Source organism: Accipiter gentilis, chromosome 7, assembly GCF_929443795.1.
Source record: "Accipiter gentilis chromosome 7, bAccGen1.1, whole genome shotgun sequence".
Taxonomy (NCBI): domain Eukaryota; kingdom Metazoa; phylum Chordata; class Aves; order Accipitriformes; family Accipitridae; genus Astur; species Astur gentilis.
In genome coordinates, this window is record NC_064886.1 from 11,108,768 (window position 1) to 11,135,007 (window position 26,240).

A 26,240-nucleotide genomic window follows, 5' to 3' on the forward strand; every position below is an offset into this window, starting at 1 on the left:
AGAGGCCACTCCTACGTGGTGGCATCCACGGCTGTCTCTTCCTCGCTGGCAGCAGGACCGAGCCCCCCAGCGCTGCCCAAGAGGCTACGAAGCTGAAGCCAGAAGAAGGGTCGTCTCCCAGGTTCTTGGGGCCACTCCAGGTAGGTCTTGGTGCCCAACATCTTCCGGAGCCGGTAGAAACGCCGGGGCAAACCCTGAGCATCGATGGGTTCCTTCACCACCAAGATGACGTCCTCACTGCCCAGCCCCACAGCACGTTGGTGGGCAAAGTAGAGCTCATAGTTGCACCACTCACTGTCGACAAAGCTGCGGGAGAGGACGAAGATGACCTTGGCGCTCCTCTCAATGTTCTCCACGATGTTATCGATGATCCAACGGCCCGGCGTGAAGTCCCGCTCATGGATACAGAGCCTGTATGGTGGTGTGGTGCTCTCCAGCCGGTGCAGAAGCTCCTGGCGAACCCAGCCAGCATCGGCACAGCTGTAGGAGATGAAGGCGTGGTAGGAGCATCGCCGTGTGGCACCTGTCCGCCGCCTGCCATACTTGGCACGTACCAACTGGTATGTGGCTCGCAGGTACCAACCGGCATCCAGTTTCCAGCAGAGCACAGCACACGCCACCACTGCCACCGCCGTGCTGGCCACCGCCACGGCCACCAGCGCCGGCACATTGCATTCCAAGGGACGTGGGGCGTAAGCAGCCACGGCCGTATCCAGCAGTGGCTCGGGATGGTAGCAGGTCCAGTTGTGGGGCCAGTCGGTCAAGGTAGGTCGTCCCCGTCGCCATGTCTCCTCCAGGAAGAGGTAGAGGTCACAGGTGCAGTGGTAGGGGTTGTTGCCAGCTGCCAGGCTAATGAGCCGTGGCATATTGATGAAAGAGCCACGGTTGATGACACCAAAGGAGTTTCCGTCGATGGCCAGCACCTCCAAACGGGGGCATCTCCACTCAGAGGGGATGAACTTGATCTTATTGCCACTCAGCCGCAGCTCCTGCAGCCAGGGGCTTCGGGTGAAGTAGTCCATGTCCAAGCGGTCAAGCTGTGAGTAGGAGAGGTCCAGGTATTCAAGGGTGGTGGGCAGGCACCCAAAGGTGCCTGCCGTCACCTGGTTGTGGTGGAGGGCCAGCCAACGCAAGGTAGGACTCCACTGACATGTCTCCTGCAGGCTGCCCAAGCCATTGTGGCTGGCATCAAGGCGGGTGAGGCGGGGCCAGGTCCATGTCAAGGCAGCCACCACAGCCAGGCTCAGGAGCTGGTTGGTGGCCAAGACAAAGCTCTCCAGCTTGGGCATGACACCCTCATAGTGGCAGTGTTGGTTATAGATATAACTGTCTTCCAGGCGGTTGCCGGAGATGTCCAAGGCCTCCACATTACGCATCTCACCCCAAGCATCGCAGGGGACATAGTTGAAGTTAACATTGATGATGGAGAGGGCGGCCACACCACTGAACCAAGTGAAGGTCCAGTCGAAACGCAGGACATCAGGGTTGCTGATGTCTTGCAGCAAGAGGCGGTCGAGCTGTGGGGCGGGCGCCTCCATGCTGGAGCTGTTCTGCCACGGCGAGCGGGCAAAGTCAATGGCCACCAGTGCCAAGTCACGGACATGGGAACGTTGGACGTTGAGCAGGGCCAAGCGGAGGAGGTTCTCGTTGAACTTGCCCCGGTAGAAGACCAACTTGGTGATCTGCAACTCGGCCAAGCCGTCAAAGGGATCAGCATCACCAGTGTAGTAGGTGAACTCAAAGAGGTTACGGAAACGCAGGTAGTTGAGGGGTTTGCCCCGCAGGTCCCGCAACATCAGTGGCAGAGCCTCTGCGCTCTCATCCAAGGCCATGTCACACCACAGCTCCGTGGTGTTGAGCCATGAGAAAGCCCCGGCTTCGTACCGTCGCAGGCTGGAGGCCGACTTGATGGCAAACTTCTGCAGCACCGTGTCCTTCAAGATGGCAAAGTCCCCCCGGGAGATGTCCCGGAGCAGTGGCCCACCCAGTGACAGCTCCCGCAGCTGCTGCAGCCTGCCAAAGATGCCATCCAACGCCACGCTGCGGTAGAGGTTGTTGGACATGTCCAACCAACGGAGGTTGACCAACGGTTCCAACGCCAGTGCCGGGATGTGTTTGAGAGAGTTGTTGAAGAGCCGGAGGTGCTCCAAGAGGGGGTTGGAGAGGAAAGCATTCGGCGAAATGCGGGAGATGTTGTTGTAGCCCAAATCCAAGTGCCGTAGCTGGGTCATGCTGGCGAAGTCGCCCGCCGTGATCTCCTGTAGCTTGTTATATGAGAGGTCAAGGCTGTGGAGGCCACTGGGGAGGCCACGGGGCACCCGCACCAGGTCCTGCCCCTTGCACAGCCCCGTCCGGTTGTCAGCATCAATGCGGCACGGCTGCCACGCCGCATCCCCTGCCAGGGCCAACAGCACCAGGCACCAAACTCCCCGGGTGCCAGCAGCTGGGGGGGGCCGCATGGCCTCCGGCATGGCAGTAGGGTGGCTGGGGAGGTACTGCCAGTGGCAGGAGCAGGCACGGGGCTGGAAGGGGCATCCAGGCATCCCAGCAGAGCTGTCCTGTGGCAGGAAAGGGAGGTCAGTGGTGCCATGTGGGGAGGACCCCGACCCCCCAGGAAGCTCTGGGATCAACCCCTGGGGAGGCACGGGGGGGGGGAGGGGGGGAGGAGGTGGCACCTGGATCTGCTAGGATGGGAACAGGTAAATCCTCCCTTGGGGGCTCAGGGACTGGATCCCAGGGGGATCGGGGACTGGATCTTGGGGGGGGGGGGGGGGGTGTTGGATCACAGGGGGATCAGATCCTGGGGATCAGGGAATGGATTGGGGGGTGGGAGGTGTGGGACCGGATCCCACGGATCAGGAAATGGATCCTGGGGGTATTGGGGATGGGATCCCAGGGGGATCAGGAAATGGGGGGTGGGGGTGGGGATCAGGGACTGGATCCCAAGGGGATTGGATCCCAGAGCAGGGGGGTCAGGGACCAAATTCTAGGGGTCTCCAACACCAGATCCAGGGTGCCTTGGGGACGAGGCTCCCAGAACGGAGCTCAGCGACCAGATCCTGTGGGATTTGGCACACCAGATTCCACAGGCTGAGGGCCCAACCCAGTGCAAACACGCAACCCAACCCCTCCTCCTTCTCCTCCTCCTCCTCCTCCTCCAAGCCTGGGCTGGGGCGGGGCGGGGGTGGGGGGCTCCAGCAAGCTGTCCCCCACCCCGGGTTTGCCTTTCTGCTGATTTTTAGGGTGGGTTTTATTTTCCAATTAAAAAAGATTAAAAAATTAAAGAACTTAAATATTAGCTTTTTTGCACAGAGGAAAACTTGCACTCCTCGGCCATGGAGTGGTTGCAGCCAAGAGTTTTGGTATTTTTATGGGGACGGGGGTGAAACAAACCAGGAAACTGGAGGAGAAAAACAGACGGGCGTCTGTCCTGCCCCAATGCCGATGGCAGAAGTGGCAAAGCCAGGCCAGGTATTGCCCCCTGGGGTCACAGTCCTGCCCGGGTTGTCTAGGGCCAGACCCCAGCCCAGGGAGGGGGACATGGGGGAACCACCCTGCTTCGTCCTAAAAATTGTTGTCGTCATCCCCCGCCCCACGGTGCTCCCTTTGCTTTCATGGAAAGGAGGAAAAACACCTGGAAATGCCCCAAAGTGGTGGTGGTTGGGTGAGGGAGCAGGTGGTGGGGGACCCGTGGGGGCTGGTGTGGTCCCTGATGCCCCCCCCCAGGGTCCCTTCATGTGAGCCCCTGTAGGAAACACCTGCGCCCCACAGCACTGCTGCACCCACGTGGGGAAACTGAGGCATGGGTGACCCTCGTCCTACCCCGCCAAAACCCTCCCAGCACCAAACTCTTCCTCATTCCCAACACCAGCCCAGCCCAAACACAACCAGTCGCCCCAAAACAACCCCATATTCCCCCCTCCTCGCCCCCCCAGCCAGACCCCACTCACCCCACGTGGCACCTGGGATGCAGCGAGTTCAGCAGGTCTTAGCTGGGGCGGGAACCGCAACAGCCGCATCCAGGAACCGCCGGGGCAATGCCAAACTGGCCAGGGCGGCAGGCGGTGTGGCGGGGACGGGAGGAAGACAGGTTTTTGTCCCTGGCTGGGGGAAGCCCCCCCCCGCCCGCCCTGGCTGCACTTTGTCCCCGGGGAGGTTTGCAGCAAGGGGCTGTGCCGAGGGCCTGACTGGCGGGGGGGCTCGGGTCCCCAAATTCGCCCCGCACCCCAAAGTTATGTGACCTCACGTGCCAGGGTCCAGCACTCCCAGTCCAGTGCCCCCCAGTCCAGCCAAGTGCCCCCAGCCCAGCGGCCCCAGTCCAACCTGCTGCTCTGGTCCAGCATCCCCAGCCTATCCCAGTGTCCCCAAATCAGCCCAGCACTCCCAAATCAGCTCAGTACCACCAGTCCAGCCCAGTGCCCCCAGCCCAGCTCAGCCCCTCCCAGTCCATCCCAGTGACCCCAAAGCAGCACCCCCAGTCCAGCCCAGGACCACCCAATTTAGCTCAGTGCCTCCAGTGAAGCCCAGCACCTCCAAGCCAGCTCAAAGCCCCCTGTCCAGCCCAGCACCCCCAGTCCATCCCAGTTCCCCCAGCCCATCCCAGTGTCCACAAATCAGCCCAGCACTCCCAAATCAGCTCAGTATCACCAGTTCAGCCCAGTACCCCCAGTCCACACCAGTCCCCCAGCCCAGCCTGGTGCCCTCGATGCAGCCCAGCCCAGAGCCCCCAGCCCAGCTCAGCCCCTCCACCCTAGTCCATCCCAGTGACCCCAGTGCAGCACTCCCAGTCCAGCCCAGGAGCCCCAGCTTACTTCAGTGCCTCCAGTCAAGCCCAGCACCCCCAAGCCAGCTCAAAGTCCCCTGTCCAGCCCAGCGCACCTGATCCGGCATCCCCAGCCCATCCCAGTGCCCCCAGTCTGGCATCCCCAGCCCATCGCAGCATCCCCAGTCACTCCTCACAGCCTGCCAGTACAAGCCCCCCCCTCCCACCAGACTTGGCAATGCACTGACTCCATCCCTCCCCACTAAGGGGGGGTCCCAGGGGAGTCCCCTCTGCCAGTTCCAGCCCTCCCCATGGACATGTCCAGCCATGCCACAAAGCCAAGTGCCCATGGAGGAGCCCAGGAACCAGCCAGAAACAGGGACACATCCAGAAGACCAACCTTGACCCCTCTCCTTAATTACTAACTAACAAAGACCGTCATCCAATTAGTGGTGAGTTTTCCCTTATCTAAAGGACCTGAGGTTTTGTAGAGTAGAAAATATGTACAAAACCATGTAGAAAATGCTCTAAATTGGTGTTTCCAGGCTCTGCCGTGATGATCTGGAGGTCCCACCAAGCCCACTATGGGCACAGCCATCACGGGAGCATCCCCAGCATCTCCTGCCTGGTGGGACCAGTCCCAGCCAAGTAACAGCTAATTAAACTTTGATGATGGTTGCTGGCTCTGGTTTCAGTTTCAGAGTTTCTGTTGTCTGGGAAAGCCCCATCCCAGCGGCAGGAGGGCACCTGGCAACAGGCTTTGGAAATAAATCTGAATTAGTTGTAATTAGATCCATAATAATGCTAATTAATTGGAATTAGCAGCTCAAACCCAGACCCTGCTCCCCCAAGGTATGATCTGTATTCTCTTTATAGTCCACAGCCCAATAAATACTTGGATAAATGGAAATTTTATTATTATTATTTATTATAAGAATACATTTTATTATTATTATATTATTAATAATAATTCCATTATAATGGAATTTTATTATTATTTAATATTAGTAATTATTATTTATTATATATTCTTATGCATTTATTATACATTTATATTAATTTTAATATTATTAATATTAAATATTTAATTATTATTAATTATTATAATTAATAATAATTTTATTATTTATATAATTATTTATTATTATATTACTGCTAAGTAATCGGGATATTTTCATAGAAAATTGTCCATGTAAGAGGAGCATTGGAGGGTGGGGGGCTCCAGACCACCAACACGCAATGGTCCCACGTCCTTTCACTGCCATGAAGATGCTTCCAGAGGAAAAGCAGACACAGGGGACAGATGGAAAATGGTTGTACCAGGATGGAAAAACCCTCTAAAGGTTTTCCCGGGTGGTCAAGGGACCATCACAGACCTGGGGAGAGCTCTGTGCTCTGGCAAAAACAATTTCCAAAGTTGTTGAGAAAGGCTGGGATGGGATTTCATCAGACTGGCAGTGTCTGGTAGATGGAGGCAAGAGGTTTGAAGAAGCAGGCTGGGATGGGAAACCCAAAGAAAGAGAGTTTCCCCACCCAGATTTAGGGGAATATCAGCATATGGATGCCACCTAACCCAGGCCACTGCATTAAAAAACCAGCTGAGGAATTTGGGAGGGGGTGTGTGTCCCACTTCTGCAAAAAATTCTTAAACCCTTTCACTTTCATATTTAATATGAAACTAAAATTAAGGATGAAAATTAAATAAACAGGTAAATAAACTATGAAAATTAAACAAACTAAATATTTTTATAAATAATATATAAACAGATGAACACATTATTATTAATAAAAATATATATATAATTTTGTAGAAATTCCCCGAGACCCAGACCTCCGTGTCCTGGTGCAGGGCAGAACCGTAAGGACACCCTGGACCTCCACAGCAGGGTCACCCTTGTCCCTGCCACCCCTGCTCCCAAGCCCACCCATCAGCGCCAGCCTTAAGTACTGGCTAACAAAGACCCTCACCCAGTCAGTGACAATTTTCCCCAATCTAAGGGAATTTATGGTTCATTAAAAGCAGGTGAAGCTGGAGCTCAGGGCAGGACCAAGCCTCCAGGTTTCAAGAAAGCCCAGGTGAGACCCCCTCCAGCACAATGCCTCGGACATGATGAGTTTGTTGGGTCTCAGCTGGGGCCAACACCAGGCTTGGCCCATTCCTAGGCCACCGAGAAGCTGCCGCACTGGGTGGACAGCATCATCCTGCTCTACAGCATCTGTGACTGCTCCAGCTCCCACAGTGCCAGCAGCTGGTGCCTGTCATCTTGGTGGGCAACACCGGCAGGCAGCACCCAGCAAGGAGGGCCGGCTCCTGCACCGGCTTTCACGGAGGTTTTGGCTGCCGAGACCTACCATAGGGCTCTGCTGGTTTTCCACCAGCTGCTGGAGGTGGCAAGGGGGGCAGGAGGGAGAGCCACCAGCATCCATGGCATCATCCAAAAAGTCTCAGCCGCTTTCAGCCATTGCCAGATGGGGTGAGCCTCCCCCACGGCGGCTGTGAAGGTGGAAGCAAATTTGGGGGGATGCCTGGCAAACCGGAGTCACCGAGCCCTGCCTGATCCAGGGTATGTCCCTCCCCAGTCTCACCATGGATGAATGGGAGCAGCGCTGGGTGCCCGCGGTGCCAGCAGAGCCCTCTGAGCACGGGAGTGTCCATCTGTCCGTCCCTCCCCAGAGCCAAGGTGATGCATGGAGGTTTCCCATAGCCAGAGACCTGCTGCAGGCTTTGCTGAACTGCTCGATAAACCGGCCGTGGCTAAACCCCCCCAGCCGAGAGGAGCCGTTTGTCCCACTTGGGTGCCAGGAAAGCCAGGAGCACCCTGCTATGGTGCCGGAGACCTCCCATACCCATCTCCTGGCCCAAGGAAACTAATCCCATCCCCTTCTGGCAGGCTGAGAGTCCAGACACAGCCTGCCCTGCCGGGTCCGAGCACCAGCAAACTCATTTGCCCACAGTGGCTAAGCAAAAAAAATGCCTGGAGATGGGGTGGAAGAGCTGAAGGCAAAGACAAAACAAGCTTGTTTGCCTTCCCAGCTTCTCCCGCACATTCTTTGCCAGCTCAAAAGCACAGTGGGGGGGATTTGCTGCAGATGCTAGAGCGAGCCAGGCATGCACAAAAGACTCGATGCCCTTGATCTGCTCCGAAAAGGGCTGGGGGCAGGAGGCCTCAGCTCACTGCCACCACTGTGGGAGGGAAAGGGGGGTGGAAAAGGGCTGTTGGTTGATGCATTCCCCAGCAATGGCAGCCACAAAGACCCTAAATACTGGGGGGGGGAGGACGAGTCCCCGGGGTGTCCCCGTCACTCACTGCCTGGTATATTGGGAAACGCGCGTTAGGACCGAGTCCACGACCCCATCCCAACACAGGCCAGACACACAGGGCTGCACGTTCATCCATCCAGGATCACGAAGACAGAGGAAAACAGCGACATCTCAGCAACCGGGCTTTAATAATTAACTCTGCAAACCGCCACAGGACCGTGATTAGCGCAGACGCCCATTTATAACACAGTATTTACACGTGAGTGACGAGTGGAAGATGCCGCACAGCCCTTCACCATACCTTCCCAACCTCCGCCAAAGTACAATATTGCTCTAACATGTTAAAACTGCTGCGGTGACAGCACACAGAAGCTGCTGATGTGCTAGGGTCAGCTGCCTTTCACACACATAACTGATTTACCTTCTCCACCAAGAGTTCCAAGTCACTGAGTCCAAGCTGAGATTTTGCTCCAGCTCTTTACCATTTGCTGAGGGGGACTGGGCGGGGGGCAGGCAGCTTTCGCCACCCAAATACTTGGGTCCAAGTACCTCACCCTGCACCTTCCCTGACTGAATCGGTTTGCAGGCAGAAAGACCCCATGTTCTTACACCCCACTGCCACATCCTTCATTATCCAGCTGACTTAAACTCCCTCTTGCTAAAGCTCTGGGCAGTTCGGCTCAGTTTCAGGCTGCACGCACCCACCCTCTCCCAGTGACTCAGCCTCTCCCGTGCCCGTATCACCCCAGAGCCCACAGAAAGCCAGGAGATGCTGAATGGAAAATGGCAGGGAGGTCCTGGAGCTGGGTCTGGACTAACAAACCCAAGGTAGTGCTCTCAAGTGAGGGAACCATGGTTTTCCAGTCCAGGGACAAGCCTTTGCCACCACGCATACGTACCTGGAAGCGGGTGAAGCTTGAGCTGTTTGTGCGTGGAGCTGCTGAAGCTGAAAAAACCCCACCCCAGTGGGTTTTAAAAGCACACGGGGTCACTCCCTCCCTCTGTGTTGCCGTCCCAGGGATGGACCGAGGAACAGCCCACCTCTGGATAAAAATAATCAGCTCCAAGCGTGTCCTTCCATCCATGGCTAAGTAAAACACTCTTTAGAACCAGGTCAAACCCACTGCCTGGCATAAACAGCATTATCCAGTGTCACAGAAACCAAGGAAAGTGGGCAATCTTAGCGAGATGGCAGTGCCAGCTCAGAGAGAAAAGCAGGTGGGAACAACTGACGCAGAGAATCACAGCATCGAGCTGTCTCCTCCCCAATTTATCCCCAGAAAAGCCACCAAAAAGGACAACCGAGAAGCAAACTGCAGCGAATGCTCAGCAGGATGAACCTGCGCAGCACCAGGCAGAAGGAGGTAAGCAGATACACAGATTTCAACTTCTTCACAGCTGTAGGGAAGAGCTCAGGCTGCCTGAATCCCCTTTCTGCTCTCAGACACAGAGAGATCCAAGCAGGAAGGGCTGGGAGCAACCCCAAGGCTCAGTGCGACTCACTGCAGTCACTTCTTCCCCATTGGGATTGCAGGGAAGGTGCAGGCAAGCAAATATTCTCCTACATGGAAATACCCTGCCCCATCTCACCTCAAATCCATGACCAGCCAGCAGAGCGGAACTGGCCAAGACCCCACAGACTTACCCCAAGCTCACCTCTGAAAGCCCAGCTGAGTATGGCTTATCCGCAGTTAAAGTCCTTTCAACTCACCCTCTCTGTCTGCGCTTAAAAAGTTTCTTAAAAGGATGATAAAGTGTCAAAACAGGCACTGGATGCACCCAGCCAGCGCTAGACTCGACCCCCCCCCCTGCGGTTTAAACCCCGCCCCCCCAGTCTGGGAGAAGCACCCAGTGACCCAGGCAGCTTTCTCCGGCCCCAAATATTTCCCTCTTGGCTGGCTCCATGTTAAGAGACCCCCCCAAAGAGGGAGGGGAAAGATTAAAGCCCTAAAACAGCCAAACAGGCCCTACAGTCAATGGGGAGAAGAACCAAATTTAGGTCCATTGAGTATCACCCTCCCCACCAGCGACGCAGGGAGCCAAGGGAGCGGGAGCAGGTCCCTGTGGGCTCCGACGCCACAAACTCCCTCTACCTTTCTCCCGTCTCCACAACCCGTTTATTACGGCAGCCAAGCGTGACGTGAACGCGCAGCCGCAGGCAACGGGATTGAGCCAGTCAGCTTTAGTCGTGTCCCAGCCCTAGGAGTAACCCCCCAGGGTCCCCACATATCTGCCTGTGCTGGCTTTGAGCCTGGAGGCAGGCTCTGAGAACAACTAAGGCTTCAGTTTGAGCCAGGGATGAAGGATGGTGAGGATGGAGAGGATGGAGGAGGTGAGGCCGCACAGCCCCACAAAGCCCGGGTTGGTTTTGTACAGCCCCAGCTTGTCCAGGGGGATAAATAGGTCGCAGGCATTTTTCACCACGTCCAGTAGCAGAGGAGGGTTGTTCCTAAGGACGCGGAGCAGAAGCTGGAGATGGATCTGCAGCCTCAGCCCCAGCTGCTGGAGCCCATTCTCAGCCCGGACCTGGCACCCATTCTCGTTGCCTTTTGTTCGCTTCCCGTTTGCCTCACGCTCCATCAGGATCTGGATCTCGTAGGCATCCCGGCTCAGGTTCACGATGAGGGCAAAGAGGTAATACCTAAAAAAAAGAGGAAGAGGAATGGTGGAGCAGGGAGAGCAGAGAGAGCAGGAAAACAGTGCTGGGGATCGCAGTCTGTGAAGCTGGGAGCCTCTAACTGTTTCCTTTTCAGCCAAAACCAAATAATAAGTGCCTTAAAAAAACCCGCCCTGTGTGGAAAAGTCCATGTTCTACTGGCAGCTGAGGGGCTGAGCCAGGCCAAGTACCCGCCAGCTCTCTTGCCGTCGGTACGGTGCAAGGAGAGAAGCCCCTGCACGCAGCGCTTGGGAAGGGAGCTCAGACCCCTTCATCCACCCCTACTCTGTGGGACAGCAGCAAAGAAGCAAGAATCCTGCTCTCTCCCTGGCGAAGCATACTGACTCCTTGCCGGCAGCTCTCACAGTTGTCCAAGACCCTCACCTGAAGGACCTCTGGCCCCACTTCTCCTGGTCCACGCTGGGGATGAGCCCCGTCTTCCCCGCCCAGAGAACATTGTCGCAGGCGAAGTACATGGCCCTGTTCAGGTGGCTGAGGGTGACGCAGAACCGCAGCACCATGTCTGACAGGTGAATAGCTCGTTTTGCCGCCTCCAATGCTTCGGCCGAGCTACCCAGGCGCATCACTGCGGGACAGACGGATGGTCACCGAAGCAGAAGAAAAAGAGGGGATAAAGGAGGGTCCCCGCCCCCCCCCCCCCCAGCACCAGGGCAGCCCCACTCACGCTTGCGGCCCAGACTGAGGTGAGCCTCCAGCTGCCGAACGCTGGCCAAGACCCCGGCGCTCGCCCCGTTCCTCCGCAGCGTATCCCCCGCCAAGGCACAGGCGTATTGCGCGGCCCTGTAAGAGACAGCATGAGGGGGGGCCCACACCCCACACCCTCCCCGGGGGCCTCCGTGACCGCCCTCCCCCGGGCCCCAGTGAGGGGAGGCCAGGCAGTCCTACACCGGAAGCGGCACAGTAACAGCCCCCCCATACCTGAAAAGCCGCTCCTTAGCCTGGCTCTGGGCGCTGAAGCGGACCCAGGTCTCCATGGCGGGGCCGGGCCGGGCCCGAGGCGTCGCTCCCCAGTGCGGGGCCTCGGTAGACGCGACGCGACGCGACTTCCGGGAGCGCGACGGAAGCCGCTGTAGGTCAAAGAGAGCGCAGAGGGTGAGTCCTCGCGCCACCTGGTGGCTGGCGGGAGCAGAGAAGAGCCAGGCCACCCTCTTCATGCCCGCACAGCTTATCCCTATTGGCTAGATGCGCCAGACCCCGCCGTTTCCATCAAAACAGAGGCCGTGAATGGGCAATTGAAACGGTCTCTCTCTCTGAACCTGTATCGAAGGCTTTGATTGGTCAATTTTTCCGTTTCCCGCCCCCTTCTCCTGACCAATAAGAAGACGGTTACAATTCCCTGCCTCCGCCTCCGCTGCTTTGCATTTTGATTCGTTCTTTCCTCTGTCATTAATATAATTCTTACAGCACGACTGGACAGCTATCTTCTAAGCCCCGCCCCCTCGCCGTGTCCCTCACTTGTGATTGGGGTAAGTAGGGAGGGCGCGCCCCTGTCTCTCCGCGCCCTACAAGCCAGTTCTGATTGGCCGCTCCCCTCCTCTTCCCGCCCACCTTCCCGATCGTCTGCCCTGCGATTGGACTGCTGCCGCCCTCCCACCACCCTCCTTCTGCCCCGCCCCGAAGTCTTCTCTATGCTACCATTGGCCAGCTCCCACTGTCGTCCCGCCCCCTCCCTGAGGTGATCTCCACGCCCATTGGGCCCTTGGGCGGTGAGTGACAGCGGCTGTACGGCGGGGGTCTCTCTCGGAGCGGGCTGGCGGCGGTGATGGAGTCGGTGCGGGCTCAGCGGCTGCAGCCCGGCGTGGGGACTCTGCGCTCCCTCCGTCCCGGTGTCACGGGGGCTCCGGCTGCCGCCTCGGCTCCCCCGCCGCCTCCCGCACCTCCGCCCTCCGCGGTGGCGGCGCCCTTGCCCGCCGTTCCGCCCCCGACCGGGCTGGGGTTGGGGTTGGGGCTGGGGCTGCCGCCACCGCCTCCCCCGCTGGGGCTGCAGGGACCCGCCGCGCCGCCGCCGCCCGGCGCCGGGCCTCCCGCCGTGCTTCGGGAGGCGGTGGAGGCGGTGGTGAGGAGCTTCGCCAAGCACACGCAGGGCTACGGCCGCGGTGAGCCGGGGGCGGGCGGGGGAGGAGGGGGCCTGGGGGGCTGAGGGTGAGGGACCTGGGGGGAGACCCTTTTACCGTACTTGGCCCCTTCTCGCCCCGTTTCGTCCATGTCGGACACCCCACCCTGGGGCCGCCCTCCTGCTGCCCTCGCCCAGGGCTGGCTCCTCTGCAGCTTGAACTGGTTTCTTCCTCCATCTTATTCCCCACTGCCTTCTCCCAGGGCATGGGATCCTCTCCCTGCTCCCACGCAGTCCGTGCCCCAGGGCTGGGGCTCTTCTTTACCCCTTTTCCTTCCTCCCGGCCCCGCTCTGGAGCCCAGGTGCCCCATGTCCCATCCCATTGCTGTAGGGTCTGGCATCTTCTCAGGGTGTTTCCCTGTCAGCTCCCCCTTTTCCTTCCAGCCTCGTGTCCGGGATTATCCTGTCCCAGTCCTCCTTCCCTATTAATTCTCCTGCGTCTGGGATTCCCGTTGTAACCCATTTTCCCTGGTCCGTGCTACCCTTCCCCCTTCTATCTTCTCCAGCATGAGCTTTAAGGTGTGGACCTCTCCAAGACCCTCTTCCTTCCCTGGAATTTGCCTGGCAGCCTTGTTGGGTGAGGGTCCTGCTTCCCTTTGCTTCCCACCACCGAGCTTTGAGCAGCCTTTCCCTGCAGATCTATGACGTAGAGAAAAGAAGAGAATTGGGAGCCTCTCCCGTGGCTGTACATTCCCTATCCCAGTGGTGTTCAGCTGGCGGTTTGCCCATGCAATGGGTTATAAGAGTGACCAAGGAGGCACCCTTGACTGTTGTCATTAGGTTCAACGTCAGTAATAAGCGTTTTGTGCCATTTGTGGAGGCTTTTCCAGCGTCTGCTGCTGTCTCAACCCTCGTGCTTGGGATCTCCTAGCCCTGCAGAGTGAGCTCATATGGTTTGGGTGATGTTAAAGGTGAGCATGGGGAGGAAAGGAGGATCCCTGCTCCAGCCTGATCTATTTGGGGCTGCTTCTGCCAAAAATGTGAAAGTGAGTAAAGTAAAACTGCCGAGTCCATGGCTTCTCTGAGTCTGCCTTTTCCCTAAGGAGTCTCATGGTTTCAGGGGTCAAGCTAGAGAAATATTGACAGATCTCTTTTTCTTAGAAAGCTCTGTGGCCTCTTAAATGCAAACATTTGTTTTTATGGTATCAACTGCTTCCAGATACCTGATTTGACGTGTTTTTTTGCTTTTGTAAATCAGGGAAAGAAGACAAGGTAGGAGTAGGCAAGTATATAGGTGACCCCGAAGGCAGGCGTAGGAACTTGAGCTGGGCAGACAATTCCCTAGTTTGTGGTTTAAAGCTGAGGAGGTTTCGTGCTTGTGCTGTGCCTGTAACAGGTAAATGTGTGATAAAGTTAAGAGAAAGTGGAGGGTGTTTATTTTTTTAATGTTTTTTAGATGCTTTTTATGTTTTTAAGAAGGAGGACACTTCTTGTGTGGTAGTGATTTAGTCCTCTATATGTAATTCCTTTACTTCAACTTGATGTCATGACAAAAAAAAGCTCATTTCTTTCAATGAAGGCAGCAGTGAAGAGGGCTCTGCTGGGCAATCCTTGCCTGTTCCTGGTGGCCGCAGTTTTCCTGGGATCCCCCTCAGTTCTGTGCTGTGCACAGCTGCACCCTATTGATGAAAAACCCCATGGCTGGGAGGAGAAATCAGCTCTGCAGACTGCTGGTGCTGGAAGAGGCTGTTGCGGGGGTGTTAAGTACTCCACCACACTCCGGCACCACGGGGCTCCAAGTATTGCATCAGAGGCGCCCGGTTGTGTGAGAGCCCCTGGAGGAGGCTCCGATCTGGGTTTCTTGTAGACTCCTTTTTGTTTAGAAAAGAAAAAAAAAAAAAGTACGGAAGCAAGAAAAAAGGTTAAAGCACATATTTTACTGGCCCTGTGATGGAAAGAATCTTCCTCCCCACCCGAAAGGAGACACTTTGCAACTATTTTGAGTTCCTGGCTTCTTCCGGCTACGGCAGCAGGTCCAACAGAGGCGGTCATAGGCTTCCAAATGGTGAGTGCTTGGCAGTCGACACCACCGGCATGCGGGGGGACCGCTGCTCATCTGGCTCCGGAGCAACTCAGCACCATGTGGAATCACTTACTTTTCTGTATTTAATATGCAAGTCAGATGTGCTATCGTATACACAACGCTGGGATACAGGGTTATGCTCCAAAGCAATAAACAGATATGAGTGATGGTCAGAGCAGGCTCTGCTTTGTGTCTCCCAGCTTCTCTTTGTCTTTTCTCAGAGTGGCAAATCTAAAGGGTAAGTCTCTTGACAGGAGCCGCCTCACGTGGGTTAAGCTGTGCTCTGTAAATCTGTGGGTCTCCCACAGGTGGGTGACAAAGTTTTTCTAGAAGATCAGCATTTCCAGTTCCTGCCCTCAGAAATGCAAACAGACAGACTAAAAGGTATCGACTGATGCAGATACTAAGAGTTCCAGTGTTTTAAGCTGGTAGAGAGACTTGCTCTACTTGCAGGCATTTAAAATACCTTTCTTTACAGGTTGGGTTTCCCATTAAACATGACCTCGTGTAAGGTGCAAAGATAACATCACATCTTCAGCATCCTTACCTGCGTTCAAACCATCCAGTTGTTTTTCTTTCTCTCTAGCCCGAGCTGTTGTGTTTTGTGTTCCATAAGGGATTAAAATCCTTCAGGGTGCAGGTGTCCCTGCCTTCTCGAGGACCGTCCTCTTGCAGCTGTGAGACACAATAAGATTTAGGATGCTTTCTGTAAATGAAAGCAAACTTCACGTCTCCTGCTTCTTTCCCCCACATTGCTATTTTGTGATTTAATGGGAGGAGGGGGGTGAATGAGCAAGGCTGAAAATCATCGATCCGGAGCAAACACAGACTAAGATTTCACTTAGGATTCAGCACACTGTAACACTCAGCCAGTATTTGTCTGCTAAATACGACATGTGCAGCGTTGTAGCTAGAGCTGCGCTGGGAAGGAGAGGGCAGATGGGCAGCCTTCTCTGTGTAGTGGTGTGGTTTGCTTTCCAGCCTTATAAAAGCATATTGTTCTGAAGCATTTGTAGAGTTTCAATTAGGTATTTTAGTCTCTCATCTCCTAAAACCATCCTGCCTGTGGCAGCTGGAAGTGTTGAATCCAGTCTGTGAAGAAAACCTCTTTTGGATGCTTCTCAGCTGCCTGACCTATTGCTCCAGTTGCTAACAAAGTACCCAGCCAGCGTCTGGCATAGAGGAACCCTTGTCTTGGGCTGAAAGCAAAATTCTGTGCCCGTGCACGTGTTGCGTGGCATTTCCTCATTAACCTGCTCTTAATGCCAACTTCTCAGACTTCACTAAATTAAACCAAACTATAATTTCTCTGAATTTTCAGAGTAATTCTGTGTGTCGTGGGAATTTGCATTACCTGATGTAGCTCGGCTTTCTCTGCAATTTCTTGTGTGGTCGCTGCTGTGAAGTCTCAGTTGTCCTGTGCCAAAGAGTCCCTGAAGCCGTTATTGAATTGGGCATTGTGTCTCCAAATCTGTTGGGGATTATGTGCATGACTTACACTGTCCCTGGGAAGGGAATCTGCCTGGATGGATGGGAATTCTGTCTGGGTATTAGTGCACTGGAGAACTGGCAGTGAACTGTGTATTGTTTGTATGGCTTTTTGTTAGTCTTCAGTGGAAAATTGCCCGTCTTGCATGTTTCATCAAAAAAAAAAACCCCAAACCAAACCCCAAATTAAACTTGAAAATAATCCAAATCGACTGCTTTATGAACAAATGCCGTGAAAAGCCTGTGGTCGAAAGAGAAGGGAAATGCTTAGTGAGGAACTACTGTGCTAGTGACTCCTCGCCTGGCTTCATCTTACAGAACGCAATAAAACAAAGCAAAAGGCTCAAGCTTACTGTCTTCCTGAAAGCTGCCTGGCTGAAGACCTAAGAAGTTACAGCACTGTGTGGGCAACCGAAAAGCTAAGCCAGGGTGGCTTGTGATGGTCTTGGCACCTCACGTTTCACGTGTGGCCTCAAATTAACCTCCCTTTTACATCTTACCCTGGGAGACTTTGAAAACAGCAGCCCTGTCTCGCTTGGTGCTCTGCCTCAGTGCTTGCTGCGTTGCATACAGCTCCTCACAGGAGAGCTTGCATGGGGATTTGGAGATATTTTTCTTGTTTTGCTTAAAGGAGAACTCTGGAGTGGAGTCCTTTTAACAGCTTTTGCATTAGTGAGGAGTTGTTGTAATTTATTTTGCAGATTGCCTTGCTTCAAAGCGATTGCTCAGATTAAAAAGGCTGAGAGAAGTAGTGCTGAGGAAGAGCTGAGGGCAGGCTTTTCCTACAGCTACCTGTCAAACTCTTCAGCACAGAAAGAAGCTTAGAGCAAATTTGTTGGGACTTAGAGCATTAGATGCTATGAGGGTCATTTTTCTTGCCCAAACCTTGACAAAATAAAGGGTGGGTAAGCAGAGGAAGTCCTCACAGCACTGGGGATTCAAAAATGAGGAGAGTGGCAGGAGAGCTGGCTCATTGTTACAGCAAACACTTCTAGTTCTTGCATGCATATTAAAATAAGAATTTAATCTCATGGATTTAGGCTGCACGCCAATTGCCACAAGGGCTGTGTGCATTGGTCGGCTGTGCATGGTGTGGACTAGCTGCTGGGTCATTAAACTTGAGTAAGTGCTCAAACCCTGTCTAACAAATTTGGTGCTCCAGAAGAGGTGCCTGCTTAAAAATGACTTCTCCTGAAAAGACTGTAATTACCAATGTCAATGAGGGCTAACGTTTTAGGCTCTGGTTTCCTAACTGGGATGGAAAAACCACTTACTATAACAATGCTAATCCTGGTCTTAGCCTGTGATTCACTGTTTGGTTATACATCCTCCCATGGCGAATGGCACAAACAATATTCTCCAATTAGATGTTTCTATTCTCCTCTGTGCTGTTACACACTCTCTGTGTCGTGTTCCCACCCAAATTACAGGGAGTTCTGCCAGAAGGCCTCAGCTGGGTAGCTTTACGCCTCGGGTCACTTCTTGTGTCTTCATCATGTTGTTTTGAGCTAGGTACATGATGTTCAGCGTAAAGGCAGGTGGTTTCTACAGGTCTAACAGTGCACACGCAGGTCAGCTGCTTTATTTTTATCTTAAATGTAAGAATGTCAGTATTGAGGATCAGCTGAGGCAGGTGAGCAAACCTGCTGAGCCTGTTGACAGCCCTCTCATGGAGGAAAAAACGACTCGCTGCCCTGCTGCTCTGCAGCCTTTTTCAAGTCCTCTTCTGAAAGCTTTTCCCTAAGTTTGTTGGAATGAGAAGAGCTTTTCTGTAGGAAGCTTTGTTTTATAACTCGGTGGTTCTCCTTATTTCCTCTTGCTGGGAGAGGTGTGCTTGTGTTGACATGCACCTACAGCTTCCCTTGAAGCTGATGGTTTTTAATACAAGATATAACTGAGCTCCCTGGGCAGGGCCCTGCTTGCGTAGGTGGGAATACACTGAACATTTATGCCGTGCTGTTTCTGGATGCAGCCGTTCCTGGCGGGTGATACCTGAGGAAACCAGCTTCCCAGGCTCTTGTTTTCTGTGTCTGAACTCGATTCTATTTCTGTCTCCTCAGTGAATGTTGTGGAGGCCCTTCAGGAGTTCTGGCAGATGAAGCAGTCGCGTGGAGCTGATCTGAAAAACGGAGCCCTCGTGGTGTATGAGATGGTGCCTTCCAACAGTCCCCCTTATGTCTGCTACGTCACCTTGCCGGGAGGGAGCTGCTTTGGCAGTTTCCAGGTACGATGGCTTGGTTGGAGGCTGTCCCTGCTGTGTAGCTCACTCTTTAAAGCAGTCTAACTCGGGTGCCCTTAGAATCTTTCCCCACCAGAATTAGTGCTCAAATACCTTTCTGCACTGGGCACAGCATTAATGTTTTTCTGCCGATTTGAAGCATGTGAATGACATGGGTCTGACTGTAACCCTCTTTAATTTCAAGCTGGCTAGTAAGCATTCCTAATTGCCTATAAAACCCCACCCAACTTCAATCCGGGAAGGCTGGGCTGTAAATTTTACTTTGCTGTATGTACTGTATTCCCTACATATGACTGACTTGGACCTTAGCAGAGCTGAGGTAAGATATGTGGTATCAGAGAAAACTGTTAGATTGGCTGATTTTGATACTTTGTTCTCCTTCCCAGGATTAAGCACTGGGATGTATTTACACGATGCAGCTCAGACAAACTGGTAGAGTAGTATTTCCTTGCAAGGGCTCTGGATTTGACCCCGAACCTCTTCTCAAGGTGCCAAAAGACTCTAGAAATCAAATCATAACATTGGATCAATAGTTTCTCCCCTCGTTCTGTTTAAAAGGAAAATGTCCAACCCAAATACCTCATCCGAAAGATTAAGGTCCAAAAATCACAATGGGTCCTGACTGCATTTCAGATTCCTTTGCTGCAGTGGCTTTAGGCAGTTACTCTCTAGTCTTGGTTTGAAGAACGTATCCAAAAGAAACAGTTCTAGCAGCTACACGGTCTACCCATCCTGAAGAGCGGTCCTTGTGCTTAAGAGTAATTTTGTTACGTTTTGGTTTTAAGCTAATTAATTTTCTTGATGATCTGACTGGTGGCATTTCCTGATGCAGATACTATGTGCTGAGTTCAGCTGCCTGCCTAATTTTTGTGTTTAGCATGGTTGGGATAGCTGTGGTTTAAAACTAGCTCCTAATGATTTCAGGATGTCTGAGAGCACGACTTTCCAAAACTACACAACACTGCCACCTAATTCCTATTTTGTGTGTTGGGGGGAGAAGTTCGGAGCATGGGGCCAAAGGGATCTCGGTCATCTCGCTGTCTTTCTGTCCTGAGAAGTCCTCTTTCTTGTCTATCCTCAGTTCTGTCCAACCAAGGCTGAAGCCCGAAGGAGCGCTGCGAAGATTGCACTAATGAACTCAGTCTTTAATGAGCATCCCTCCCGGAGGATCACAGATGAGTTCATTGAGAAGAGTGTGTCGGAGGCCCTGGCATCTTTCAATGTAAGGTTTTTCAGCGCCCAGAGAGCTGCAGTTGATGGGGCGGATTGACTGGGGAAAAACCTCAAAACATGGGAAGAGAAGTTTTCTTTTACATCTGGAACTCTTTATGGCAGGTTTTTTTTCAGTGACTTCTGAGTATTAAAATTTTAACTGTAGCTCTAATTCTTGTTCTCCTGCTTCTCCTCCCACACAGTCTCACACTCTACTCGAGTTTGATTGTGCTGCCCTCATATCAGGAAGGACAGGATAATAAGACTGAGATGTTGATTCATGTGGCCCTTCTGTGACTGGCTTGTCACATTGGCTAGTTTTCTTTAAACCAAATATTTTCCAGAAACTTTAGCTTCTAGCGGTGGGAGTTTTTGCATTCTTCTTTTACTGTCCCAATTATACCTTATCCTGGAGGGAGTTCTTGCTGTGCAGTCACATGGCACTTGATGGTACCCAGAGTATTGTAAGAACTTTGAAATCGCCATAATGGGCTGCAGAAAAAAATCCCATTTCAAGCAGCATTGCCAAAAGCAGAGCGGGCTCTGTTGCTCCGCGAGAGCCGTAATGAACGATGCAAGTATTCAAGGCTGAATTAGACCAGTAAGGTGTCTGCAGGCACAAGGCTGAGGTGCATAAAGTTGTCCTCCTTAGTCTGACCTGGAATTACTGGAGCGGAGCTGACGTAGCAGAATTTGAAGGTACCAGGTGAGGTGCACTTGCTCAGGAATTGCAGCTCTTAAATGTCTATTGCAGGGCAATCGAGAAGAAGCTGATAATCCCAACACTGGGATCGGTGCTTTCCGCTTCATGCTGGAATCCAACAAGGGAAAATCGATGCTGGAGTTCCAGGTACTGTTCATAATTTAATTACACAGTTCAGGTGGTGGGTAGTTTGATCTTTCAGCTACATTCATAGTGCTTTGTGTTCAAAATAAAAGTGGGGCTTTCCTCTTAGAACACAATTCAGGATTTGTGGCACTTTCAGGTGCTGGTATAGCCACAAAATACTTTGAATTGGGCTTCTCTCTGTAAACGCTCTTTGATGTTTGCATGGCTCAGTATTGTGAAAGGGTCATGCATTCTTCTGATCCAGTGTTTTCAGTGCCATAGTATTTAGATAACTGGTGCTGGAGGTCCAGGCGGTATCTCCAGGTACCTTAACTCATGGCATTAAGCGAGCCGTTTCATTTGTGGTGTTTATCCTCTCCCTGTAAAATGGGAGAGATCTGGCTTTCCTTAGGAAAGCTGGCGAAGATCTTTCATCCAAAGACATTTTGATTGTGGAATTAGGAGTCTTGATTACTGTCGTTACATGCCCTCAAACCACAGCATTATCTGAGCAGTCTTCATATCCTACTGAAATATGCTCAGTCTGTCTCTCGTTACGACAAAACATCTATGAAATGAAAAGTACAAACTGCTGAGGGAAACTGCTATAACACTTATCAGTTCTGGGTAATGGGGCAGAAGGAGTCCGTGCAGAACAGATGACTGAGAACTGAGATTCTTCTGGGCTATATTCCAGCCTTTCTGAGGAAACCACTCCTATGAGTAGAGCAGAGCAGCCAGGTAACAAAGACTGTTTAGAGCACTCTGAATTCCACATGTGACTTGATAGCCTTTGAGCATGCTCCTTGTTGTCAAGCAGGACGTCTGTCCCTGCATGTACAGATACATTGTTATGACAATGCTTTGAGATTTGTGAATCCTTTTAATTTAAACTTGAGCTTCAAAAGGAACTCAAAATGATTCTTGTGCAGATGAGTTGACTGTAAGTGCACCAACTGGAACTGGATTTTTAGAAGAGGGGAAATTAGACTGTAACTGCTCCAGACAGTGAAGCAGGCTTTGGAGGCATCTCAAAGTAGGCGCCTTAAGTCTGTAGTGTCACTGTATTTGGGGTTCTTTGCTGCAGGCAAACTTTTCCCAAAGCTGACTTCTTGCCTGGCTCGTTTCCCTTGAATGGAAATAACTCAGTAGGCGGAAGACAGAAGTGTTTATATTAATGGGCCTGTTTACACAGGGTGACTCTGTTATGTATATTCCTTAGGCTGTGTTTGTGCTTGGGAAGCCTAACTAGTTGCTGCAAGTTTATGAAAGAAAATTTGTGTGGCCTTGAGAGAGAAATGTTTGCTTGGAAAATGTTGGATTGTCACCTGCTCTAGCTGATGGTTTAGCTTGGAGGTTGGGAGATAGCAGAGTCTTACTTGCAGAATCCTGAAATCCCTGGGGCAGAGTGAAGCGTCAACATCTTTGTCTCCTCTGTAATCCACTCATCTTGTCGGGGGATTGTTGTCTAGTGGGGTAAGCCAGGCTTTGCCCTTGCATCCTGGCTGCTAGGACGTTGGTGATGCCTTCTGCCTCCCCTGCTTCTCTGGTTTTCTTGTCTTTTTGATAAATCTTAACTCATTAATGCTGGAATTCTTTTGTTCATGGACTCTGAGGTTGCAAACATACTCTGTGATCCTTGCAATTGCAAAGGCCTGGGCGTGATATTGCAAAGTCCTCGGCTTCTTGTTGCCTTCGCTAGAAACTAGCTTGACTACTGGTAACACTGAATCCTCATCCCCACATTTGCTCACAGCCTGACTGCCTTTTGCCGTTGCAGGAGTTGATGACCGTCTTCCAGCTGTTGCATTGGAACGGCAGCCTCAAAGCCATGCGTGAGAGGCAGTGCTCACGGCAGGTGAGTCTGGGCTCCGGGTGTCTTGAGCAGTTGTACTCTAGGTGCGTTAGGGTTGCAACAACCTTCTGCTTAAGCTCCCTTAGCTGGCAAGGAAGCCAGATGCTACTAAGTGATGCGTGTCCCATGTAGTGACTTGTCTTTCCTAAGCTCCCCTCCATCTGTCCATTACCACCAGGAGGTCCTGGCTCACTACTCCCACCGCGCCCTGGATGATGACATAAGGAACCAGATGGCCATGGACTGGGTGAACAGGGAGCAGAATAGCCCAGGGGCCCTTTCCAGAGAGCTGGCTTCAACGGAGAGAGAGCTGGACGAAGCCCGCCTGGCTGGGAAGGAGCTGCGTTTCCATAAGGAGAAGAAAGACATCCTGATGCTGGCAGCTGGCCAGCTGGGGAGCATGCACTCCTCCAACTGCTAGACTCTGGCGTGCAAGTTGTTCCACTCCCTCAGGCCTGCTAACACCTCCACGCTGACGGGATCCATCCCGTGTCACGTAAAGCATGTAATGCCTCTTCCAGAATTGTGGCCCATTTGCACATTATAAAGAATTTTTTTTTTTTTTTTTTTTAAAAAGAAGCTCCTGTACAGATTTTTAAACCTTTTAATACTTGCTTCTAGACCTGCTCCTCAGCCCCCTATCCGCTAGAGAATTCCTTCTGTCACTTTTTTTAAAGATGGCATCAAAAATGCAGCCTTTCAGTATTAACACTGAAGACCTCTGCTGTACATTGGTACTATGTAGTCAGCAGTATTCCATGAAATGTAGCACTTCTTCCAGAAAGCTTCTGTTCTTTGGAGCTGATGCATGTCATGCAGACCTGCTTTTTATTTTTTTAATTTTGCTTCTATAGTAGGGAGGGGGTGTCTATTAAAACTCCTTCTTGATAAGCACACTAAAAAAAAACAACAACAAAACCAAATCACCAACACATTCTCTCTAACACTACCATGCAAGCTGCGCGGGGGAATGCTCCCAAGCACGTAAAAGGGATTTAAAACTGGGATTTTGTTTTGGCCAGACTTAAATCTGGGGATCAGTCTTACAGCATTCCAGTTCCAAGTTCAGGCAGGATTCGCAGTTACCCCTACGACTGTCAGGTGGCTCTGTCTGTTCCTGCTCTGGCTTTTTGCTTGTGGGGTAGGACATAGTTCATTCTCTAAATAATGCACGTAATAACAAACTACAAGGCCCTGCAGTACTTAAGGGATTGGACTTGACAGTTTAATTAAGTCTGCACCAAACAGAGCCTCCTGCTCTGCTCCTTTTCAGTCCTCTTCGGGTTCTTACAGTGCTTAGCCCAGCCTGGCAGGCTGGAGATGCTGAACTCCTGTCCCAAGCACCAGCAGTTAGTGTGGTGGGGGTGAAGTGGCCAGTTTATTTCCCTGGAAATGGGGGGTTGGGTGTTTTTTGGCTTCCCCAGCCAAGTTGGGGAAGATGCGGAATTTTGAAAATCTTGCAAGAAATGAGAGATGGACATGCTGTTCTCTCCAGAGCAGCTTCCAAACCAAATGTCAGACTTGGCCTTTTCAAGGAAGGTTTAAAAAACCTTGCCAGAGTTTCAGAACTTGCTAGCAATAAGAGGGGAAAGGGCTCAGCTCCTCTCCCCAAAGAGCTCTGTGAATACAAGTCTTTATTAACTAGAACTGTGTTTAAGTCTTTGTTAACTAGAAGTGCGTTTAATCCTTTGAACCAGAGCACAGATCCAGCCCCAAGCAGCAAAAGCTCAGTCTAGGGTTTGGCTTCAACTCTGCTTTGCTTCTGTCAGCTAGGTAAAGGGGCCTGACCCTTCACTGTGCCTAATTTACGCTGCCCAGCTCCATCCGCAGCTGTAACCACCCCTCCCCCCCCAAGAAACAGTTATTGGGGACAATTCTTAGTATTTCTGGTAGAGCAGAGGACCGAGTAGTTCTTCCAAGGTCAGCAGATCACGCAGAGCTTACCATTCCTTGGTGAGAACTTGGCACAGGAGGAAAGGAATCACGTGACTGCCAGGCTGGATGAAACGAAGGCGTGGGCTGTGGGTTTTGGCCCCCCTGGCCCAGAACATTTACACAGCGTAGCCTTGTACGAGGAGAGAGGGTGATGGTGAGAGCTGTGCCGCTGGCAGAGCTGGGAGTGCCCGCTTCGGAGCGTGGTCCCTTCCTTGTCATAGTGGTGGTGGAACAAAACATTGCTGAAACAAAAATATCTCTATGCACTATTTTTTGAGGCAAATAGTTCCCTATTCTTTGTATGCGTGTCAGTACTAAATCTGTATGACGTTTAGATTTTTAAAAACACCCTTTCTGACTTCAAAGTGTTCCTGCAGCTCAACTTCAGTCAAGAAAGTAGCGACTTGTTCAAAATAATTCCCTTATATCCCTTCCTACTTTTCCAATACGTAGCCCAAAAGCGCCAGCAGCGTCTCGGCGGGAATATAAATTGAAGACAGACTTCTTTCTTCAGTGCAGCTTTGACCTTTCTCCGTTTTTTTCCCCTGGGTGGAGGTACAAAGCCTTCGGGATTCTGCTATTTCCACCGGTAGCCACCTTTCTCTGCAACAGCCTCTCGCACAGTATGTTTGACCACAGAGGCAGGCGGATATTCGAGCAATAGTCGTTGTTTTGAGATGGAGATTTTAAAAAATTGCATTATCTGTAGGTATTCTAGTTTTGTATTCTTGTCCTAACAAGCCTATTTTGGGTTTTTTTATATATTTTTTTATATGCAGCCTCTTTACACAACAGTATTAATGTTTAACGAGTTTATAAACGTGACTGTAAATGGTGTGGAGTTGTTTTGTTGGTTTTTTTACTGGCTGGCAATATCTAGACCTTGTATTTGGATTTAATCACTTGCTTTAGAAATAACGTCTCTCCACCAGCACTTCCACACCTGCCTGTAGTGTTCTGACGCGTGAAACGGTGATTTATGCGAGGGCCTGATCCAGCAAATAAGGGAACTCCTGAGAAACCTCGTGTCACCTCCACCATTGCCTTTTTGTGCCCTGCCTGGTAGAAGACTCCTTGGTGCTTTTTGCTTTTTTTGGGCACCATCGAGTGTTTTCTGTGTCGGGATTTTAATGCTTTTCAGCGAAAAACTCTCCACGACTCTCTGTCCTGCAGCGCCAGCTCGTACACGAGCTCTTTCAGATGCCTCGCTGCTGCCCACAGCCACTCTCACGTGAATTGGGGAGGATTAGGGTGTTTCCATTCCTCCTGGTGGAAGGGAAAAAGAAAATTTGATATTTCATGACTTGTGTTTTTGGCAATTCAGGCACAGTTTTTCAGCCTCCGATCCGCATGGAAGGTGATAAAATGAACAAATCCAGGTTTTCTCAGCATCCAAAATGGGATGTTTTCCTTGTTCAGGCCGCATAATTAAATGCAAAGCTGAAAGGATAAATCGCCGTATGCCATTGCGGTTTGTATGTATGACTTTATACAATAAAATACTAGATTTTGGGGTAGCTGTGATGGCTTCTCTCTTCTGGGGCAGAAGGGGTGGATTGTGCCCCAACCTCTTCATTGAACCGTCCCGGCGCGGAGGCTGGTACCCCGGGAGCAGCCGGGCTGGTATCACCCCCCGCCGCCCCCGGGGGGTGACAGTGGTGCCCAGAATGGCCCCAGTCTGGGGCGGGAAGGAGGCGCCCCTGCCCTTCCCAGCATGGCGGGGCGGGACGACATGTGCTGACCTCCCTAAGATGGGGACGCGGGCCCTTCAGCTACCCGCCCTCTCCAAGATGGCGGCGCGCGTTAAGGTACTGCTTCCGGCGCGCTTCCCGCCCTGCACTGCGG

The 26,240-nt window shown here is 52.1% G+C and overlaps 3 protein-coding genes across 3 annotated transcripts; 1 reads left to right on the forward strand and 2 right to left on the reverse strand.

The window, feature by feature from the left end:
• Positions 1-11: 11 nt before the first annotated feature.
• Positions 12-4,080, reverse strand: LOC126040338 (toll-like receptor 2). Its single transcript, XM_049804537.1, has 2 exons — positions 3,951-4,080; positions 12-2,558 (listed from the first exon to the last, which is right to left on the reverse strand). The coding sequence occupies exons 1-2, from the start codon at positions 4,017-4,019 to the stop codon at positions 12-14; spliced, it is 2,616 nt and encodes an 871-aa protein (XP_049660494.1). The 5' UTR covers positions 4,020-4,080.
• A 1,843-nt stretch (positions 4,081-5,923) lies between these two features.
• On the reverse strand, positions 5,924-11,760 carry PEX11B (peroxisomal biogenesis factor 11 beta). The gene is made up of 4 exons (XM_049806352.1): positions 11,620-11,760; positions 11,366-11,481; positions 11,065-11,266; positions 5,924-10,665 (listed from the first exon to the last, which is right to left on the reverse strand). Exons 1-4 carry the CDS (start codon positions 11,673-11,675, stop codon positions 10,299-10,301), a joined length of 741 nt encoding a protein of 246 aa, XP_049662309.1. The 5' UTR covers positions 11,676-11,760; the 3' UTR covers positions 5,924-10,298.
• Positions 11,761-12,413: 653 nt separating this feature from the next.
• On the forward strand, positions 12,414-23,026 carry LIX1L (limb and CNS expressed 1 like). The gene is made up of 6 exons (XM_049805787.1): positions 12,414-12,797; positions 18,386-18,549; positions 19,646-19,786; positions 20,531-20,626; positions 22,386-22,463; positions 22,639-23,026. Exons 1-6 carry the CDS (start codon positions 12,464-12,466, stop codon positions 22,879-22,881), a joined length of 1,056 nt encoding a protein of 351 aa, XP_049661744.1. The 5' UTR covers positions 12,414-12,463; the 3' UTR covers positions 22,882-23,026.
• Positions 23,027-26,240: the final 3,214 nt, after the last annotated feature.